Source organism: Thunnus thynnus, chromosome 14 (genome assembly GCF_963924715.1).
Source record: "Thunnus thynnus chromosome 14, fThuThy2.1, whole genome shotgun sequence".
NCBI lineage: Eukaryota > Metazoa > Chordata > Actinopteri > Scombriformes > Scombridae > Thunnus > Thunnus thynnus.
This window is the reverse complement of record NC_089530.1, coordinates 29,363,878-29,384,258: the sequence shown is the minus strand read 5'-3', so window position 1 is coordinate 29,384,258 and position 20,381 is coordinate 29,363,878. Positions and strand designations below refer to the sequence as shown.

The following is a 20,381-nucleotide window of genomic DNA, read 5'->3' as shown; positions in this document are numbered from 1 at the left end:
AGAGATGCAAACAGTGACAGTTTACTGCTGTCCAACCAGTAAGTTTCTCCCTCTCTTCCTCTCTATACAAATTTGACATGTGAGAAAAACAAGTATTTGTGTGTCATAAAATATACAGTAAAATATACAGTATTTTGAAAAACAAAACTGTGGGAAAGTAAGACGAGTAGAAATAGAGAAGAAGTGATGAAAGCTGAGTTTTGTAATGTTTTCATTTGAAATGTTGAAATTTTTCTGAGTTACTTTCACAACAAAGTTCAAACTCTCAAAGGAAGATAAAACCACAACCCTGTATGTGACATCTTTGAGGATGTTACATATCCTGCGTGGTTTTGGCCAATCGGAGAGTGATGTGATCTGAGATCAGTTAATTACAAATGTGTTTCAGTGCTTTCACTCACCATATTTACTGTAGACTGTTTGGATGCAGACGACCAAACATCAACCTCTGTGTAGGGAACTCATCCAGGTGTGGTCTTGCAGCTTTCAAGGTAAGTTTTGTGACATTTTTCACTTGTGTATGTAGAGATTGTAAAAATGACATTAGAACTGCAAACAGTCATGATAATGAGTATGCAAACTGTGACAAGCAGACAGCTTTGGACTGTAGGTGTACAGAATACTGTGGTTAAACCAACTGTGTTTTATTTCATTTGCGTTTTTTTTCCGGAAATAATATTTTGATGTGTAAAAGTTGTGTAACAAAGACAAAAAAAGGTGAGAAAATGACTAAAAAGATAATAACATTCAGAACTTTTCACTATTTTGAATGAAATAAAATGAGCTAAATAAAGAAGAATGAAGAAACAAATGTTGTTTATTATATTTCTGTATTTCTTGTATTTACTGTATGTTCTGAGCCAACATTGATCCACATAGAGGTATTTATAGTGATATTTGCAGTTTTGATGACAGCTGAGATATAAAAGAGTTTCCTCTGCTGTGACGATATGAAAAGAAATAAAATAAGATAAAAAATAAAAGTCTAACAGAGGGATAGAGTTACACAACCCAAGATAGATTACAGTCAATTAATGATTCCATCCCATAAGTGTTTCTTTTGTTTGTTTGTTTTATTTGTTGGTTATTTTTGGTGATTTGGTACATTTTATCCTTTATTGAGAGGAAACAGTAGAGTCAGACAGGAAATGAGGAGAGAGAGAGAGAGATGGGGATGACATGCAACTAAGATCTGCTGGAATCAAACTGGACATAAATGTTGTAGTTTTGTGGTATGAGTCTTAACCAGTACGCTACAGGGATGACCAGTATGTTAGTGTTGTTAAACATGGTGAATGTACCAGCCTGCAGTTGTTTCCTCTAATTTATTTTCATGCTAACTCCAAAACATAGTCAGAGTGCACAATCTGTAAACAAAATATAAAATATGCAGATGATTCATAAAATGGTTTGGTCAGACATACAAACCTCCTTGTCCAAAATCAGAGAGCACAGAGTTATTCAACTGGTGGGATGTCAAGTGCAGAAGACAAACCATCCTAGACCAATGTCTCTGTACCTTAAATTACTGAAATAACTGTATGAAATTCTGTAGTAATGACCTCACATCATCATGTAAAAATATTGATATACATCACAAGGACTTGTATTATCTGACAAGTTATTTTTTGATGAAATATAGAAATTCAATGAATAGTCGATTATTCTCATTGCTACTTTATTGCTTTATTGTTTTTTCAAATGATTGTTTCAATCATTCTTCAAGCAAAAAGGCCAAATATTCTCTGGTTTCAGCTTTTTAAACATTATGATTTGCTCCTTTTCTTTGTCATATGCAACAGTACATAAAAAATCTTTAGGATTTGGATTGTTGGTGAGAAAAAAACAGTAAACTGAAGACATCCCCGCAGGCTCAAAGAAATCATGAGTGCAATTTTTACAGTGTATAAAACACTACATTTTATAAACTAAAAGGTTAATCATTTAATCGGGAAAATAATCGGCAGCTTAATCTGTGATGAAAATAATTGTTAATTGCAGCCTTGAAGAAATATTATTAGGAGAAAATGTAACAAAGACACCTTTTTTGTGGCTATAATATACACTGTATTTGTGTGAACATTTAGTGATGTCACTTAACAATGTTATGTAGATATTAAAAAACCTCCATAACCTGATCTCTCATACAACAGGTTTCACTCTGAAGAAGAGGAAGATTTCTACATCAACACCTCACAGATGGAAAGCAATAATTACAGCAATGTCACATTCAACTATAATTCCACCTCCTATTCCAATAATATTAAACCAGATATTGAGTATGTGGTGACATGCGTAATCATTAGTATCGGCCTTCCTTTGACTCTAGTGGCCATCTACTCTCTTTATTCTCAGGTGAGTACTTTATGACTAAGATTTATTAATTTTAGGTCATGTGTCTGTCATACAGTCTGTCTGTAAAGAATCTTCATCCTGTTACAAACCTGGCTCAGGGCTTGCAACAAAGGAGAGAGTCCACACACTGATGAACGGTGCAAAACGATATTTATTTAACTAAACATAACAATTGATACTTAAATATGGGAATGTTAGGCATCAGTGTTGTAAAGTGGGTGTGTGGATGCATGAAATGTTGGCTGTAAAAGTAAAGGAACAGAAGTTCAACACAAATAATCTAAAGTGAAAGCCATGTGGACGGGGTGCTGCTGTTCAGCTGAAAAGAAAGAGAGAGACTCCTGGGCCAGCAGTCCTTTTATATCCTTTGGGCCACTCCCTCCTCTGGTGCAGCCGATCAGCTATGACAGACCTCTTAGCCTACCACTCCTGGAAGAAAATAACAAGAGTGTTACTGGAGAGAACTAGAGGCAGATAAATAAAGAGAGAAAGAGAGAAAGAAAGCAAGAGAGACAAAGAGAAAAAGAGAGAGGGCTGTCACAATCCTGCTTGGGGGCTGGAAGGAAGTCTTGTAATGACCTATAAATTTAAGCTACTTGGACCTTAAACACATGCAGTTAACATGTGTAGCTCCATTCCAGCTTCTCTTAAGGTGAAGTTAACAGCATCATTAACTTGTAGAGAAGAAATTGTCATCAGGTTTATCAGAATTTTTCACTCCGCTCCCATCTGGTTGCATATAAAGGACAAAAAAGCGGTTTTAAATTCCATTGCAGACTAATCATCAGATTACGATATATATATAAGTATTTTCCTCTGCTTGAAATCGTTGTATATATGTGTATGTATGCATCTATATGTCTATGTTTTAGAGGCACATATAATGCACAGTTTAACCAAATTTCCTCATGAGGACAATCAATATCTATCACTCTGTCTTTAGCATGCTAACACGCTAAACTAAGATGGTCATTGTCATTGTGAGCATATTAGCATTTAGCTCAATGGACCACTGTGCCTAAGTACAGCCTCACAGAACAGTTAGCATAGCTGTAGACTCTTGAGGTTGTTGAGACTTGTAACATTGATTGGCCAATGTGTCATATTTGATGACACATTAACCAATGCATGAATGCTTCTGACTGCAATTGCTGTGCAGAGCAAAATGACATATATGTCACTACGCAGAATTCCATCCACTTGTATTTTTGCACATTTTGTGCAAAGGTTCTAAATGAAAATTGAAAAAAAAAAGAAAATGTTTTCAGCTACTTTTTTTATTACTACCATTGTTTTCTTGCAGGTGCAAAATAACAATGTTGCTCCAATCTACATCATCAACCTCCTCATCTCTGACATCATTCAGCTCTGCTACATGATCGTCGACGTGGCAAAACCTGACGGGAAGATCGAAGAAATCTTCTTTTATATTTACTACTATAGTGTGCTGGCCAGTGTTGGCTTCATGGTCTGTATCGCCCTGGAAAGGTAGCTATCTGTCTATCCTGTATGTTTTTAGCTACTTCCATGTGTATGACCATTATATTACCATATAAATCTGAAGCTCCTTAAAGTCAGGAATATTCTGTATCTGATGATAGACTGTGTATCTTGTGTTTCAGGTATTTGCTCATCGCATGGCCACTGTGGTACCACGTCAGAAGAACCATCAAGAGCTCTCTTGTTGTCTGTGTTGTGGTCTGGACACTTCCTCTTGTTTTTGTTCTTCCTTTCTATTTCTGGTTAGAATCTTCACTCAAAATTTTCGTTGTCTTCCTCCTCGTTCCTTTCCCGCTGCTCATATTCTTCCTGGGTGGCACCCTGAAATCGCTGTCTGCTGCCATCTCGGTCTCCTCTGATGAAAAACGACGAATTATGGGAATTTTGGTCCTGGTGCTGCTCATCTACACACTGCTGTTTCTACCCACCATCATCTTGATCCTGGTGGAAACAGCCATTTATAATCCTACCTTCAACTACCTGACTGTCGTGTTTCTTCAGCTCAGTCCTCTTGCAGACTTGATTCTGTATGTTTTCATGAGGAAAGGGACCATAGACAAGCTTTTGGCCTCTCTGTGTTGTTGCAGAATGGACAGTGATGATAACAGCAGATCATCAGCATGAAAGACAACAACATGCACACAGTCAGCTCCATGCAGGCAGAGAAAGAGGGGGAAAGAAAAGGGAGAAAACAGATGTTAACTGTAATGTGTCTGAATGTTAACTAAAATGCACTTAAACTAGCAAACAAGAAATAAATAAAGTGTTTGCTGTATGACAAGAAAACTACTAACACTGTTTGTTGTCAGCCAGTGGTGTGACCATCACAAGTAGATGAAAAGGAAACATTGTTTTGATTATGTTGTGAGAGAAGTGGTTAGTGGGAAATGTTTGTCCATGCAGGTTAACTTTTTCTGGTTCATTGTTAGGGCTTCAGCAAATGTGCATTAAGTTGATGTCTCTTATTAATTATCCTTTGAAGGGGACATAGCATGCTTTTTGTGATTTTATGTCATTTATATTCATAATTTAAGTCTGCCAAGGAGCAGCTTCCTGGAGCTGGCCAATCAGAACAGAGGGGGCTCATCAGGAGGGGGGCCTTAAAGAGACAGGAGCTAAAACAGCCTGTTTCAGACAGAGGCTGAACTGAGGGGCTGCATAAAGGGGCAGTATTAGATAAATAAGGAGTTTTTTGAACTGTAGGTCATGCAGAAATATTCCAGTAGAGCCCCAGAATAAAAATATAGACCTGGAAATGTGCATGTTATGTCCCCTTTAATCAAAGAAGCAAAACAGATATTATTAGTTGATCAACTGAGCTGTTCAATACCATGATCACCCTGTTATTATAGCTGCCACTCTGTCTTATTTCTACAGGGAGATCGTCATATCAAGTCTATAGACTTTCCTCTTCTTTAGCCTCTCATACACATTATAATATGTTACTTTTTCCCTACTTATAACTATATATGTCTATTATTGTGTGTGGGGGGTATTTTATGCATAAAAGTTAAACAACATATGATTTATTTCTTTTTATTTAATATAAGTTATATTTTAGGGCGTTTTGTGGTCGGCATGCTATGGCTTGGCAATACTGATAACATCTTATATTATTATACACAGTACTTTTATAAGAAATTGTAAATTTTCTGGAAATTCTATAAAAATATGTTTCTAGTCAAAAACAAGAATGTTTCCTTTTTACTAATTATGTGAATTAAACCCTACAAATCAACAAAATCTCTGCTGATTGTTTCTTGTGTATATCATCATATAGCACAACTCTACTGCTGTGTAATACCATGGAGGCATTTTGCTTTTTTTTCAAATTACCAACGTATGTTTATTCATGTTATGTTCTCATACTTTTTAGATAATAATGTGGAGCAGAAATTATATCATATTTTTCAATATAAGTTACAGTAGTGAGGCCTATTGTACATTTCCCCCTTCTATAACTTGTTGATTACCAACTGTTGCACTAATCAGCTGACACTGCAACAGCAGAGATCCAACAAAAACATATTTCCCAGAATCTCTTTAAATACTTTGACTTTCTGCAGGGTGACACTTTATAGAGAAAAACATGCATTTTCAGAAGATAACATATGATTGCTAAGAGCTTAAGGTTACTACTTGATAAGTTGTATATTGTACACAAAAGATGATAAATTACAGTAGTTGTAATGTATTTAATCATATGTGATTAAAGAACAGTTTAAAAAAACAAGTACTGAGTCATTTCAACTCCATTCAGAGCACACATCTGTCATTTTACTCTCCCCAGCCCAAAATACCTGTTTGATTAGTCCACAGATACCTTTGGAACTGAAATCTTGTATTTTAAAGTTTTCTCTCTGACTTTTTAGGCATAATTGTGATTGAATTTCTCTGCACAATTTATGTGCATTGCAATGAACTGAACTGAAAAAGTTTTGGCTAACCTGAAGGATAAAAACTCATTTAGAGCAACAAACAGTCCTGATTGTCTGCTCATATGAAAAAAATAACTAAAAAGCCACAAGCAGAACAGACTAATGTGAGCTACATGACATATTTCCATCCAGCCTGAATGATACCTTCATATAACTGATTAGATGTATAGGTTAAATGGCCATGGAGTGAGTTATCCTAAGTGATGTACAAATAAGGTACATGGAAAAGTTCAGCCCTAAAAAGGCAGCTGTCTCATGCCATTGTTAAAGTGTATGCAGCAGCTGTTTCCTTCTGTCATGAGAGTTTTGGCTATAGACCTGTCTCTGCCCCCCAGTGGAAAGTGCCGGTGGTGCACGAGGCCCTAGTGAGTGATCCCTATGAGCTTCTGGAGCGCTCCTCTCTGAAGGCGTTGTCATTCAAAACAGCTTTGCCGCTTGCGCTGACCTCAGCTATGAGAGTGAGCGAACTGTGCGCCCTGTCGGTTCACCCTAGCTGTTTTGTGGTGACCACAGCGGGGCTACTCTCAGACTGCCTGACTGATTTTTATAACTATCAGATTTATAGTTTCTAACCCTCTGACACTGCAGAGATCCAACAGGACACTCATACAAGTCAAGAGGTTATTTTGAAAGCCATGATCCTGTAAAAGGCCACAAGGCTGCTAAATGTCAGTTTTATTCCTTTTCAGTGTCTAATACAGATATCCAGTGTCCATTGTTGGCTTTCATCGTACTCTTCCAATATCAAACTAACAAGTGGCAGTTTTTGCTCTGAGTAAAATATTGTGAGGTTTATTTGAGTGATATTCCTGTCTGCTAACATCAGTGTTGAGATGAATATTAAAAGAAAAAACAAGAATTTAACTTAGATATGACAAGAATTAATTATCATCTTTGATGCATGCTATTGTTATGCTAATATGTATCAAACCTGCTTTGACCCCCGAAGTGATGAAATGTATGGAAATAACTATGGTGAGCAACCTGCAGTCTGAGGAAGGCCCACAGTAAAAAAAAATAACACAAACTGGAAAATTGTTTGAGCTCTCTTCCTGGTTCTGTCGTCCAAAACTACGGTGGCCCCTAAGGACAAAGCATATACAAGAGTGAAAGCACAAACAATAAGAAGAACATGCTCCAAATCCTCCTAGCAGCCTGGACCACTTCATGTGTAGCGATTAGCTTTGTAGCATTTTTCTTGTTTCATGTGTTTTTCCTTTTTTATATGTATTTGTAGCATTTCTTGATTTGGAGCATGCTTTTTTATTAATGTTTGTTTGCATTCACACTTGTGTGTGCTTTGTCCTTAGGGGCCACCGTACAAAACTCTTTCTAATGAATCAGGAGTCAAAGCTGTTATTGTTGTTAGTTTGGAGATGAGTGGATGAAGCCAGTGCAGCACTGCACCATCAGCAATGTGGCTTGGCAGCTTGCCAGTTATTCCATATGTAGGAGATTATACAGATGGTTTTATGTTTGGCCACTAGATGGTAGCATGAAACATGAAATGACACAGTGGTTGCATGAGTCAGTGCTGAAACATCAATGTTGAGGTGCAGATAAAATGAAGATCACACTCAATGTCGGGAGTTCATCAATTTAAATATGACAAAAGTTACAATTAGGTAATTACCAAACACATTTAATGCCACTTAAAACTTAAGAAACTACAAAATAATCTTAAACTGGACTGATATACTATATATGCTTGGGAGTATATTATTGGCAGAAAGAATATTCCTGTTGATGTCAGTTGTTTTCTGCCTTATTCTCTTTGTTTATTATTACCAGACTGTGACTCGAATGTAATGCTAATAAATGAGAAGCACAAACTGTTAAGTTTGGTCATAACATTTATATTGAAGAAGTTATGTGTTAATGTTGTTAGAAATGGAGATGTGTCAGCCTGCAGTTGTTTCTTCCAACCAACACTTTACAATACAGTACACAAAATTTAACTAAGTTACTAGGGGTGTGCCCAAATACAAATATCTTATTCAGCAAAGCACAAATAGTTTTTAAAAAAATATATTTATATTTGTTTCATACAAATATTTTAAGGTCAGTTACATCACTATCTCAGTGTCTCTCCTCTGCTCTGCTGTTACGTCTGTCAGCAGGTCTCAACGAGGGGAGTCACATCCACCTGCTACAGGAAGCACATTTTCTTATATGGACATCACTCCTGGAGTTGGAGGTGTTCCCCAGAGATAAAGCTGAGCTGCTGACACACACAAAGTGCTCCCAAGGGACTCAACAAATACAGACGCAAATACAAATACTGAGCCCTCTACACATCCCTAGTGGGTACCCATCTACCCTGTCTATGAGCATTCATTGGTTTTGAGCCTTTCGATTATCATTAATCTATATTTAGTCAGAGCAGACCATACTCATGCTCTTAGATTCTTCCTCGTAGCAAACATTTTAGTAACTTTGCAGTGGACTTTGACTAGCTGCCTATCGTGATTACTACAACTAAGGAGGACAGTTTACTAGTTTCTCAATAAGCAAACTCATCAGTCAAATGTATCAGCACGTTCATCAGTACATGACTGCATCACTGTCAGTGTATTAACTACGCTCATCAGCAGTGAATGCATCATTCTTCATATGGTCTGACACTGTCAGCTCACTCTGTCTCAGCAATAGCTATGTTAAGTATTGTGCTTCAAGAGCTGTACATTCAGTCATATCAAAGCTTTCTCATATTAGCATTGCTCATAGGGTAATAGCTCAGCAGCTGTATTTGTACAGAGTTGGGAGTATGATTATTCCGTAGCTGGAGTCTTTAATATGCTTTTATCAAGGGAGCTATGTACTGCTAACTGTGTTCCTCTTCCACATTATGGGGAGCTATACTTCTACAAGCTGTTTTTGTCAGTGACAATGGTGTCTGGGTTTAGTCTTTCAGCTAATATCTGTTTATGAGATTCATTCATACATGTTAACACCTCGTTTTGTCGACCTTAATGAGTCTTAGGTGGGTGTTTTGTCAACTCTTATTCATTCAATCCTGAAATTTAAGTATTATTTCTGTCTTACCTTTAATTTCATATTTTACAGTCTAAGCAATTTAAACAAAAGTACTCTTCATATATTAAACTATGACTCAGTATTGTTAGTTTTCCAGGTCAGTGCTGACCTAGTCAATACAGGGGGTGTTTGTCTCTGTTGATTTGAATCTCTTTAGCTGAAAAGAATTTATTTTCCGTGTCATGTCCAATATTATGTTTCATGTTTTAGCAAAATATACCATCTTCATAATTAAATGTGGCCCATTTCACTCCTGCTTGGTAAGTAGGCATTTTGTAGGGGAAAACATTAAGCTGTGTATTTCTTTTAACGATGGGGGCTTGCACTCTTTATTTTTGGGGATTTGTGTTGCTGCTGCTCAGGGCAACGCCCCTCGCCTCAAAATCTCCTGTAGCATCTATTACTTCTATACTTAATCATCTCTTATCATCCGGTAGAATAAACATTATCTTTGCTTCATTCACTTGTTGTTCTCCTATGTATGGAGCTTTAGATAAGTTCAGTCAGGAAGACTATCTTCGCATGCGTAGGCCATAGTTTTATATCTCATATCATTCACATCTCACACATTTTTGCTCATTATTCCTTGGTTGTCTTTGCCAGGGCTGTCAATCGAGATATCAGTTGCTTACATCAGCTAGTCACATCTGTCCAATAGCAGTAGCAGCACACCTTCATCATAGTCTATCATCTGCTGCTGTCTTTCATGTAAGTTAGCATTATTCAGGGCATTCTTTTAGGATAGGTACAGCTGCTTCTGCTGCCAACAAGGCATTTCATCTGCCTCCCTGCAACAACTGGGATGGTAGTCGTCCTCCGCCTACACCTCCTACATTCAGCACAGTTCTCACAATCAAAGTTCTCTGAAGCCTTAATCTTGGTAAGTCATGCATATAACTGGTGGTGGTGTCCCGGTGTATGGGTGTCTCTCAGCTACTTTCATTGCTGATCATGGCTAGTATATTCGCACTTCTTATAACATCAAAGACTTTCACATTCTCATCATATGTGCATGACAAAAGACATTTCTCATTCTATCACATGGCACGTGTGTGTATAGCCTATTGGGCATCATGTCACTCTGCTTTCAGTCTATCATGACCTCTCACTTTTCTCTTCACATGCACGTGCAAAACAGGGTCTTCAGAACCTCACACATAGGCTCATGGTCTTCGGGACCTCTAGTCACCCACCACATAGTAATGGTGATCCCAAGCTCACTCTCGGTCTTTCAGCTCATTTATCTCATATATTAAATATATAACAGTGTAACTTATTATTAATACTGCTATTCCTTGTCTAATTTTTCCATTGCATATTTTACTAGAAATCCATTGTCATCTGGTAAGGCAAAGACTGAGATATATTGCGTTGGTTTGCATGTTTCTCAGTTCTCTTTCCTATTATCCTATTCTACTCTCGCCTTAACCTCCCCCTTATAAATATGATGACATCACGATGGGGTCTAATCGCCAAATATTTTACACATTTTCATCTCATTATGCATGTTCAGTGAAATTATTGTCACTTAAAGAAACCGAGTCTCTCTTGATTGAACTATAATTTAACATCTTTTTTGTACACTATACTATATACAACTTATCAAGTAGTAACCTTAAGCTCTTAGCAATCACACATTACCTTCTGAAAATGCATGTTTTTCTTCATAAAGTGTCACCCTGCCGAAAGTCAAAGTATTTAAAGACATTCTGGGAAATTTTATTGGATCTCTGCTGTTGCAGTGTCAGCTGATAAAAGAAGAATATGAGCAGTGGGAAAGGAACGAGGAGGAGGACGCCAAAAATGGCATCGCGGACATCAAAGTCAAACAACAAATGCTCAGAAAGGACACGTACAAGAGGAAGGGTCCAGACCACGACACAGACCACAAGAGAGCTCTTGATGGTTTTTCTGACATGGTACCACAGTGGCCATGCGATGACCAAATACCTGAAACACAAGATACACAGTCTATCATCAGATACAGAATATTCCTGACTTTAAGGAGATTCAGATTTATATGGTAATATAATGGTCATACACATGGAAGTAGCTAAAAACATACAGAATAGACAGATAGCTACCTTTCCAGGGCGATACAGACCATTAAGCCAACACTGGCCAGCACACCAAAGCAGTAAATATTATAGAAGATTCGATAGATCTTCAAATCCACAGGTTCTGTCACTTTTACGATCATGTAGCAGAGCTGAATGATGTCAGAGATGAGGAGGTTGATGATGTAAATTGGAGAAACATTGTTATTTTGCACCTGCAAGAAAACAATGGTAGAAATAAAAAAAAGCAGCTGGAAACATTTTTTTTTTCAATTTTCATTTAGGACCTTTGCACAAAATGTGCAAAAATACAAGTGGATGGAATTCTAAGTAATGATAAATATGTCATCTTGCTCTGCTCAGCAATTGCAGTCAGAAACATTCATGCATCTATATATATAGAGAGAGAGAGAGACGTTGTACTTCTCTCTACTGCTGTACAGGGGCTGTTCAGAAGCAGATAACAATCTGCAGTCGCTGATACATTTAACACATCATAGTGGTGGAACAGCAGCACGTAACCAGGAAGCTTTGTGGTATTTTACTATGTAGCATGAATACAATTTTAAGCAGGAACTTCTTGAACACATGTTTATATATTCATATGTTAGTTCTGCTGTATTTCCCTACTTTAATTATCATTATTAGTTGTAGTAGTAGTAGTAATGATAGCAGTAGTAGTACTCCTGCTGCTTTTCATTCTGTGTTCACAGTACTTTTATTTGTGAGTTGAGTTTTCATGATCAGGTTTTGCGTTCCTCTCCATGCCTCCATGTTTTCTCCAGTTCCATTTTGCGCATTGTCAGCATGTTTGTGCGAAACTTTTGGGAACATTGTAATAGTGGAAATAATGGTTTTTTGTAGGAACAGAGATTATTAGATGCTAAAAAACCGTGTGAAATGTGAGAAATAAAGCATGAGATATATATTGATATACAGCTGGGGAACAGGAGATGTGTATCTGTGTCTGTGTGTGTGTGTGTGTGTGTGTGTGTGTGTGTGTCTGTCAAAGGCTACTTTTGGGGGCAAATTTCAGATTAATTTTATTTTGAAGTCTGATTAACCAGACTGAACGGCATAGAATACTAACGACTCATTCATTACTTATCAGCTACTCTGCAGCTCTTCTCAGCTTTACGGAGCTTTATAGAGAGTTTCAGCTCATTGTTTATCTGTCACCCTCTTGGTTCACTCTCAGCACTCTTATAGCTTCATTTTCAGCCACAGCAGGCAGCTGTTATCAGAGAAAAAGCCCTAAAAACCCACTGTACACTACCTGCTCAGCACCAACAGACAGTTGCTGTAGACTAGCTGGTGAACATAGTGGAGCATTTAGCAGCTAAAGATCCAGATATTTCCCTCAGGAGTTGGTAGAGAGCAAAAACAGAGCTAAAAGAGAGTGAATATTGGACTTACAATCACCAGGTGAATGAGACTAACCTTTGTCCTAATATTCATGTCTTTTTTAATGCTCCTGCATGCTTTATAGCAAGAATGCCAACCACAACAACCTTGAAATAGTACAACTTCTCTCTTCTTTAGAAGTCTAAGTAGAGGAACCTCCTGTGTCTCATACTCACCACTCAATCAGGTTGAGATCCTGCAGCTTTCAAAGGTAAATTTTGTGCGTTTCCTTTGTACTTTTTTGTTTTGCTGTCATACAGTGTAGAAGCAATAAAGGTGTCACTCTATGTATAATGTAGCACATAAAAACTGTGAATTTAGTGATGCAAAACAAGAAAACAGAGATGCAAACAGTCATGAAAATGAACATGCAAACAGTGACAGTTTACTGCTGTCCAACCAGTAAGTTTCTCCCTCTCTTCCCTTCTATACAAATTTTACATGTGAGAAAAACAAGTATTTGTGTGTCATAAATTAAACAGTAAAATATACAGCATTTTGAATAATAAAACTGAGGGAAACTAAGACACATAATATAGAAACATAGAAACAGGGACGAATGAGAATAAAGGTAGTGGCACTGCTCAGAAATGTCTTCCAGGAATTCCTGGAAATGATGAAAGCTGAATTTTGTATTTTCATTGGAAATATTCACATGAAGTTACTTTCATGACAAAGTTCAAACTCTCAAAGGAAGATAAAACCACAACCCTGTATGTGACATCTTTGAGGATGTTACATATCCTGTGTGGTTTTGGCCAATCGGAGAGTGATGTGATCTGAGATCAGTTCATTACAAATGTGTTTCAGTTCTTTCACTCACCATATTTACTGTAGACTGTTTGGATGCAGACGACCAAACATCAACCTCTGTGTAGGGAACTCATCCAGGTGTGGTCTTGCAGCTTTCAAGGTAAGTTTTGTGACATTTTTCACTTGTGTATGTAGAGATTGTAAAAATGACATTAGAACTGCAAACAGTCATGATAATGAGTATGCAAACTGTGACAAGCAGACAGCTTTGGACTGTAGGTGTACAGAATACTGTGGTTAAACCAACTGTGTTTTATTTCATTTGCATTTTTTCCCATAAATACAATTCTGATGTGTAAAAGTTGTGTAACAAAGACAAAAGAAAATGACTAAAAAGATAATAACATTCAGAACTTTTCACTATATTGAATGAAATAAAATGAGCTAAATAAAGAAGAATGAAGAAACAAATGTTGTTTATTATATTTCTGTATTTCTTGTATTTATTGTAGGTTCTGAGTCAACATTGATCCACCTAGAGGTATTTATAGTGATATTTGCAGTTTTTATGACAGTTGAGATATGAAAGAGTTTCCTCTGCTGTGACGATATGAAAAGAAATAAAATAAGATAAAAAATAAAAGTCTAACAGAGGGATAGAGTTACACAAACCAAGATCAATTACAGTCAATTAATGATTCCATCCCATAAGTGTTTCTTTTGTTTGTTTGTTTTATTTGTTGGTTATTTTTGGTGATTTGGTACATTTTATCCTTTATTGAGAGGAGACAGTAGAGTCAGACAGGAAATGAGGAGAGAGAGAGAGAGATGGGGATGACATGCAACTAAGATCTGCTGGAATCAAACTGGACATAAATGTTGTAGTTTTGTGGTATGAGTCTTAACTAGTACGCTACAGGGATGACCAGTATGTTAGTGTTGTTAAACATGGTGAATGTACCAGCCTGCAGTTGTTTCCTCTAATTTATTTTCATGCTAACTCCAAAACATAGTCAGAGTGCACAATCTGTAAACAAAATATAAAATATGCAGATGATTCATAAAATGGTTTGGTCAGACATGCAAACCTCCTTGTCCAAAATCAGAGAGCACAGAGTTATTCAACTGGTGGGATGTCAAGTGCAGAAGACAAACCATCCTAGACCAATGTCTCTGTACCTTAAATTACTGAAAGAACTGTATGAAATTCTGTAGTAATGACCTCACATCATCATGTAAAAATATTGATATACATCACAAGGACTTATCTGACAAGTTATTTTTTGATGAAATATAGAACTTCAATGATTAGTCGATTATTCTCATTGCTACTTTATTGCTTTATTGTTTTTTCAAATTATTGTTTCAATCATTCTTCAAGCAAAAAGACCAAATATTCTCTGGTTTCAGCTTTTTAAACATTATGATTTGCTCCTTTTCTTTGTCATATGCAACAGTACATTAAAAAATCTTCAGGCTTTGGATTGTTGGTGAGAAACAAATAGTAAGCTGAAGACATCCCCGCAGGCTCAAAGAAATTGTGGGTGTAATTTTTTTACAGTGTATAAAACACTACATTTTATAAACTCAAAGGTTAATCATTTAATCGAGAATATAATCAGCAGCTTAATCAGTGATGAAAACAATTGTTAGTTGCAGCCTTGAAGAATATTATTAGGAGAAAATGTAACAAACATAAACTGATCTCTTATACAACAGGTTTCACTCTGAAGAAGAGGATTTCAACATCAACACCTCACAGATGGAAAGCAATAATTACAGCAATGTCACATCCCAATATAATGGTCATAACTGCACTGACTGTGATTATAGGAATGAAACCTACTCCTATAATTTTGGCTCATATACTGAGTATGTGATGACATACGTAATCATTAGTATTGGCCTTCCTTTGACTCTAGTGGCCATCTACACTCTTTATTCCCAGGTGAGTACTTAATGACTAAGATTTATTAATTTTAGGTCATGTGTCTGTCATACAGTCTGTTTGTAAAGAATCTTCATCCTGCTTGGGGTTTGGAAGGAAGTCTTGTTATGACCTATAAATTTAAACTATTTGGACCTTAAACACATGCAGTTAACATGTGTAGCTTCATTCCAGCTTCTCTTAAGGTGAAGTTAACAGCATCATTAACTTGTAGAGAAGAAATTGTCATAAAAGATTTGTCAGGACAATTTGTACAGCATTATTTGAGCTCATTATTTTGGGATTTGATTTAAACAATCAATAAATATATGTTCCATATATACATATATATATATATATATATATATATATATATATATATATGTTCTTGTTGAGTCTTGTAACATTGATTGGCCAGTGTGTCACATTTGATGACACATTGGTCGATGCATGAACGTTTCTGACTGCAATTGCTGGGCAGAGCAAAATGACATATCTATTATTACCTATAATTCCATCCACTTGTATTTTTGCACATTTTGTGCAAAGGTCCTAAATGAAAATTGAAAAAAAAAAAAATGTTTTCAACTGCTTTTTTTATTTCTACCATTATTTTCTTGCAGGTGCAAAATAACAATGTTGCTCCAATCTTCATCATCAACCTCCTCATCTCTGACATCTTTCAGTTCTGCTACATGATAATTGAGGTGGCAAAACCTGACTGGAAGATCGATGAAATCTTCTTTTATATTTACTATTATAGTGTGCTGGCCAGTGTTGGCTTCATGGTCTGTATTGCCCTGGAAAGGTAGCTATCTGTTTATCCTGTATGTTTTTAGCTACTTCCATGTGTATGACCATTATATTACCATATAAATCTGAATCTCCTTAAAGTCAGGAATATTCTGTATCTGATGATAGACTGTGTATCTTGTGTTTCAGGTATTTGGGCATTGCATGGCCACTGTGGTACCGCTTCAGAAGAACCATCAAGATCTCTCTTGTAGTCTGTGTCGTGGTCTGGATCCTTCCTCTTGTTTTTGTCCTTCCTCACTATTACTGGGTTGAGTTTGAGGATTCAGAAACCATTTTCGCTGTCTTTCTCCTTGTTCCTTTCCCACTGCTCATATTCTTCCTGGGTGGGACCCTCAAATCGCTGTTTGCTGCCATGTCGGTCTCCTCTGATGAAAAACGACGAATTGTGGGAATTTTGGTCCTGGTGCTGCTCATCTACACACTGCTGTTTCTACCCAACATCATCTGGTCCCTGGTAGAAGAAGCCAGATATAATCATACCTTCAGCGGCTTGACTTTCAGTCTTCTCAGATTCAGTCCCCTTGCAGACTTGATTCTGTATGTTTTCATGAGGAAAGGAGTCATAGACAAGCTTTTGGCCTCTCTGTGTTGTTGCAGAATGGACAGTGATGATAACAGCAGATCATCAGTATGAAAGACAACAACATGTACACAGTCAGCTCCATGCAGGCAGAGAAAGAGGGAGAAAGAAAAGGGAGAAAACAGATGTTAACTGTAATGTGTCTGAATGTTAACTAAAATACAGTTAAACTAGCAAACAAAAAATAAATAAAGTGTTTGATGTATGACAACAAAACTACTAAGACTGTTTGTTGTCAGCCAGTGGTGTGACCATCACAAGTAGATGAAAAGGAAGCATTGTTTTGATTATGTTGTGAGAGAAGTGGTTGGTGGGAAATGTTTGTCCATGCATGTTAACTTTTTCTGGTTCACTGTTAGGGCTTCAACAAATGTGCATTAAGTTGATGTCTCATTATTATCCTCTGAAGGGGACATAGCATGCTTCTTGTGATTTTCTGTCATTTATATTCATAATTTAAGTCTGCCAAGGGGCAGCTTCCTGGAGCTGGCCAATCAGAACAGGGGGGCTCATCGACGGGGGGCCTTAAAGAGACAGGAGCTAAAACGACCTGTTTCAGACAGAGGCTGAACTGAGGGGCTGCATAAAGGGGCAGTATTAGATAAATAAGGAGTTTTTTGAACTGTAAGTCATGCAGAAATATTCCAGTAGAGCCCCAGAATAAAACTATAGACCTGGAAATGTGCATGTTATGTCCCCTTTAATCAAAGAAGCAAACCAGATATTATTAGTTGATCAACTGAGCTGTTCAACACCATGATCACCCTGTTATTATAGCTGCCACTCCGTCTTATTTCTACAGGGAGATCATCATATCAAGTCTATAGACTTTCTTCTTCTTTAGCCTCTCATACACATTATAATATGTTACCTTTTCCTACTTATAACTATGTATGTCTATTATTGTGTGTGGGGGTATTTTTATGCATAAAAGTTAAACAACATATGATTTATTTCTTTTTATTTAATATAAGTTATATTTTGGGGGGTTTTGTGGTCGGCACGCTATGGCTTGGCAATACTGATAACATCTTGTATTATTATACGCATTACTTTTATAAGAAATTGTAAATTTTCTGGAAATTCTATAAAAATATGTTTCTAGACAAAAATGAGAATGTTTCCTTTTTACTAATTATGTGAATTAAACCCTACAAATCAACAAAATCTCTGCTAATTGTTTTGTATATATCATCATATAGCACAACTCTACTGTTGTGTAATACTATGGAGGCATTTTGCTTCTTTTTTTCAAATCAGCAACGTATGTTTATTCATGTTAAGTTCTCATACTTTTTAGATAATAATTTGGGGCAGAAATTATATCATATTTTTGAATATAAGTTACAGTAGTGAGGCCTACTGTACATTTCCCCCTTCTTAAACTTGTTGGTTACCAACTGTTGCATTAATCAGCTGACACTGCAACAGCAGAGATCCAACAAAAACATATTTCCCAGAATCTCTTTAAATACTTTGACTTTCTGCAGGGTGACACTTTACAGAGAAAAACATGCATTTTCAGAAGATAACGTATGATTGCTAAGAGCTTAAGGTTACTACTTGATTAGTTGTATAGTGTACACAAAAGATGATAAATTACAGTAGTTGTAATGTATTTAATCATATGTGATTAAAGAACAGTTTAAAAAACAAGTATTGAGTCATTTCAACTCCATTCAGAGCACACATCTGTCATTTTACTCTCCCCAGCCCAAAATACCTGTTTGGTTAGTCCACAGATACCTTTGGAACTGAAATCTTGTATTTTAAAGTTTTCTCTCTGACTTTTTAGACATTACTGTGACTGAATTTCTCTGCACACTTTATGTGCATTGCAATGGCAGAACTGAAAAAGTTTTGGCTAACCTGAAGGATAAAAACTCATTTAGAGCAACAAACAGTCCTGATTGTCTGTTCATATGAAAAAAAAAATAATAATAAAAAGCCACAAGCACAACAGACTAATGTGAGCTACATGACATATTTCCATCCAGCCTGAATGATACCTTCATATAACTGATTAGATGTATAGGTTAAATGGCCATGGAGTGAGTTATCCTAAGTGATGTACAAATAAGATACATGGAAAAGTTCAACCCAAAAAAGGCAGCTGTCTCATGCCATTGTTAAAGTGTATGCAGCAGCTGTTTCCTCCTGAGAGTTTTGGCTATAGACCTGTCTCTGTCCCCCAGTGGAATGTGCCGGTGGTGCACGCGGCCCTAGTGACTGATCCCTATGAGCCTCTGGAGCGCTCCTCTCTGAAGGCGTTGTCATTCAAAACAGCTTTGCTGCTTGCGCTGACCTCAGCTATGAGAGTGAGCGAACTGTGCGCCCTGTCGGTTCACCCTAGCTGTTTCGTGGTGACCACAGCGGGGCTACTCTCAGACCGCCTGACAGATTTTTATAACTATCAGATTTAAAGTTTCTAACCCTCTGACACTGCAGAGATCCAACAGGACACTCATACAAGTCAAGAGGTTATTTTGAAAGCCATGATCCTGTAAAAGGCCACAAGGCTGCTAAATGTCAGTTTTATTCCTTTTCAGTGTCTAATACAGATATCCAGCGTCCATTGTTGGCTTTCATCGTACTCTTCCAATATCAAACTAACAAATGGCAGTTTTTGCTCTGAGTAAAATATTGTGAGGTTTATTTGAGTGATATTCCTGTCTGTTAACATCAGTGTTGAGCTGAATATTAAAAGAAAAAACAAGAATTTAACTTAGATATGACAAGAATTAATTATCATCTATTATGCATGCTATTGTTATGCTAATATGTATCAAACCTGCTTTGACCCCCGAAGTGATGAAATGTATGGAAATAACTATGGTGACCAACCTGCAGTCTGAGGAAGGCCCACAGTTAGACCCATACCAATTTGCATACAGACACCACAGAGGAACTGATGATGTAATCACTAGTATAGTGCACATGGTCACTAAACACCTGGAGAATCCCAGGGCCTATACCAGACTATTGTTTGTTGATTTTAGTTCAGCATGTAACATTTAATAACCCCATATATTACTTGAAGGATATGTTCACATTTTTTCAAGTCTTAAAACAACAGTCAGTTGCTCAAATGAACATTGAAATAGCTCGCTGTAATCATTCCTCCTGTTCACACTGACCATTAGAAGATCCCTTCCTAATGTGCTTTCAATGTAAGTAATGGGGGACAAAATCCACAGTCATTGATTTCTGCACATGTTTTTGTGCAAAAATGGATTCAAATGTTTATCTGAACCTACAGAGAGGTGCCAGCCATCCAAATTAATCAAATCAAGTGGATATCTTAATTTTAATATAAAGTTCCCTTGTTGTGTTTCCCTAGACAGTATTTCCCTTATGCTAAATAACGCTGACGTCCAGGACCAGATGTATAAGTCCAAAATACAGAACTTTTTTACAGTGGTGTGATGAACATCATCTCACCCTCAACACAAAAAGTTGGACTCTTTCAAGTACCTGGGCATCCACATGGATAATAAACCAGTATGAAATGTATC

General features: G+C 36.9%; 1 protein-coding gene across 3 annotated transcripts; it reads left to right on the top strand.

The window, feature by feature from the left end:
• LOC137197445 (G-protein coupled receptor 4-like) lies at nucleotides 1-17,722 on the top strand. 3 transcript variants are annotated; one of them, XM_067610854.1, is made up of 4 exons: nucleotides 1-491; nucleotides 2,154-2,355; nucleotides 16,094-16,278; nucleotides 16,413-17,722. In XM_067610854.1, exons 2-4 carry the CDS (start codon nucleotides 2,200-2,202, stop codon nucleotides 16,918-16,920), a joined length of 849 nt encoding a protein of 282 aa, XP_067466955.1. In that variant the 5' UTR covers nucleotides 1-491; nucleotides 2,154-2,199; the 3' UTR covers nucleotides 16,921-17,722. The 3 variants fall into 3 exon arrangements, with proteins under 3 accessions (XP_067466955.1, XP_067466956.1, XP_067466957.1); XM_067610855.1 differs by lacking the exons at nucleotides 16,094-16,278; nucleotides 16,413-17,722 and adding exons at nucleotides 3,659-3,843; nucleotides 3,978-5,526 and having other exon boundaries at nucleotides 19-491; XM_067610856.1 differs by lacking the exons at nucleotides 1-491; nucleotides 2,154-2,355; nucleotides 16,094-16,278; nucleotides 16,413-17,722 and adding exons at nucleotides 2,365-3,007; nucleotides 3,659-3,843; nucleotides 3,978-5,526.
• The last annotated feature ends 2,659 nt before the right edge of the window (nucleotides 17,723-20,381 follow it).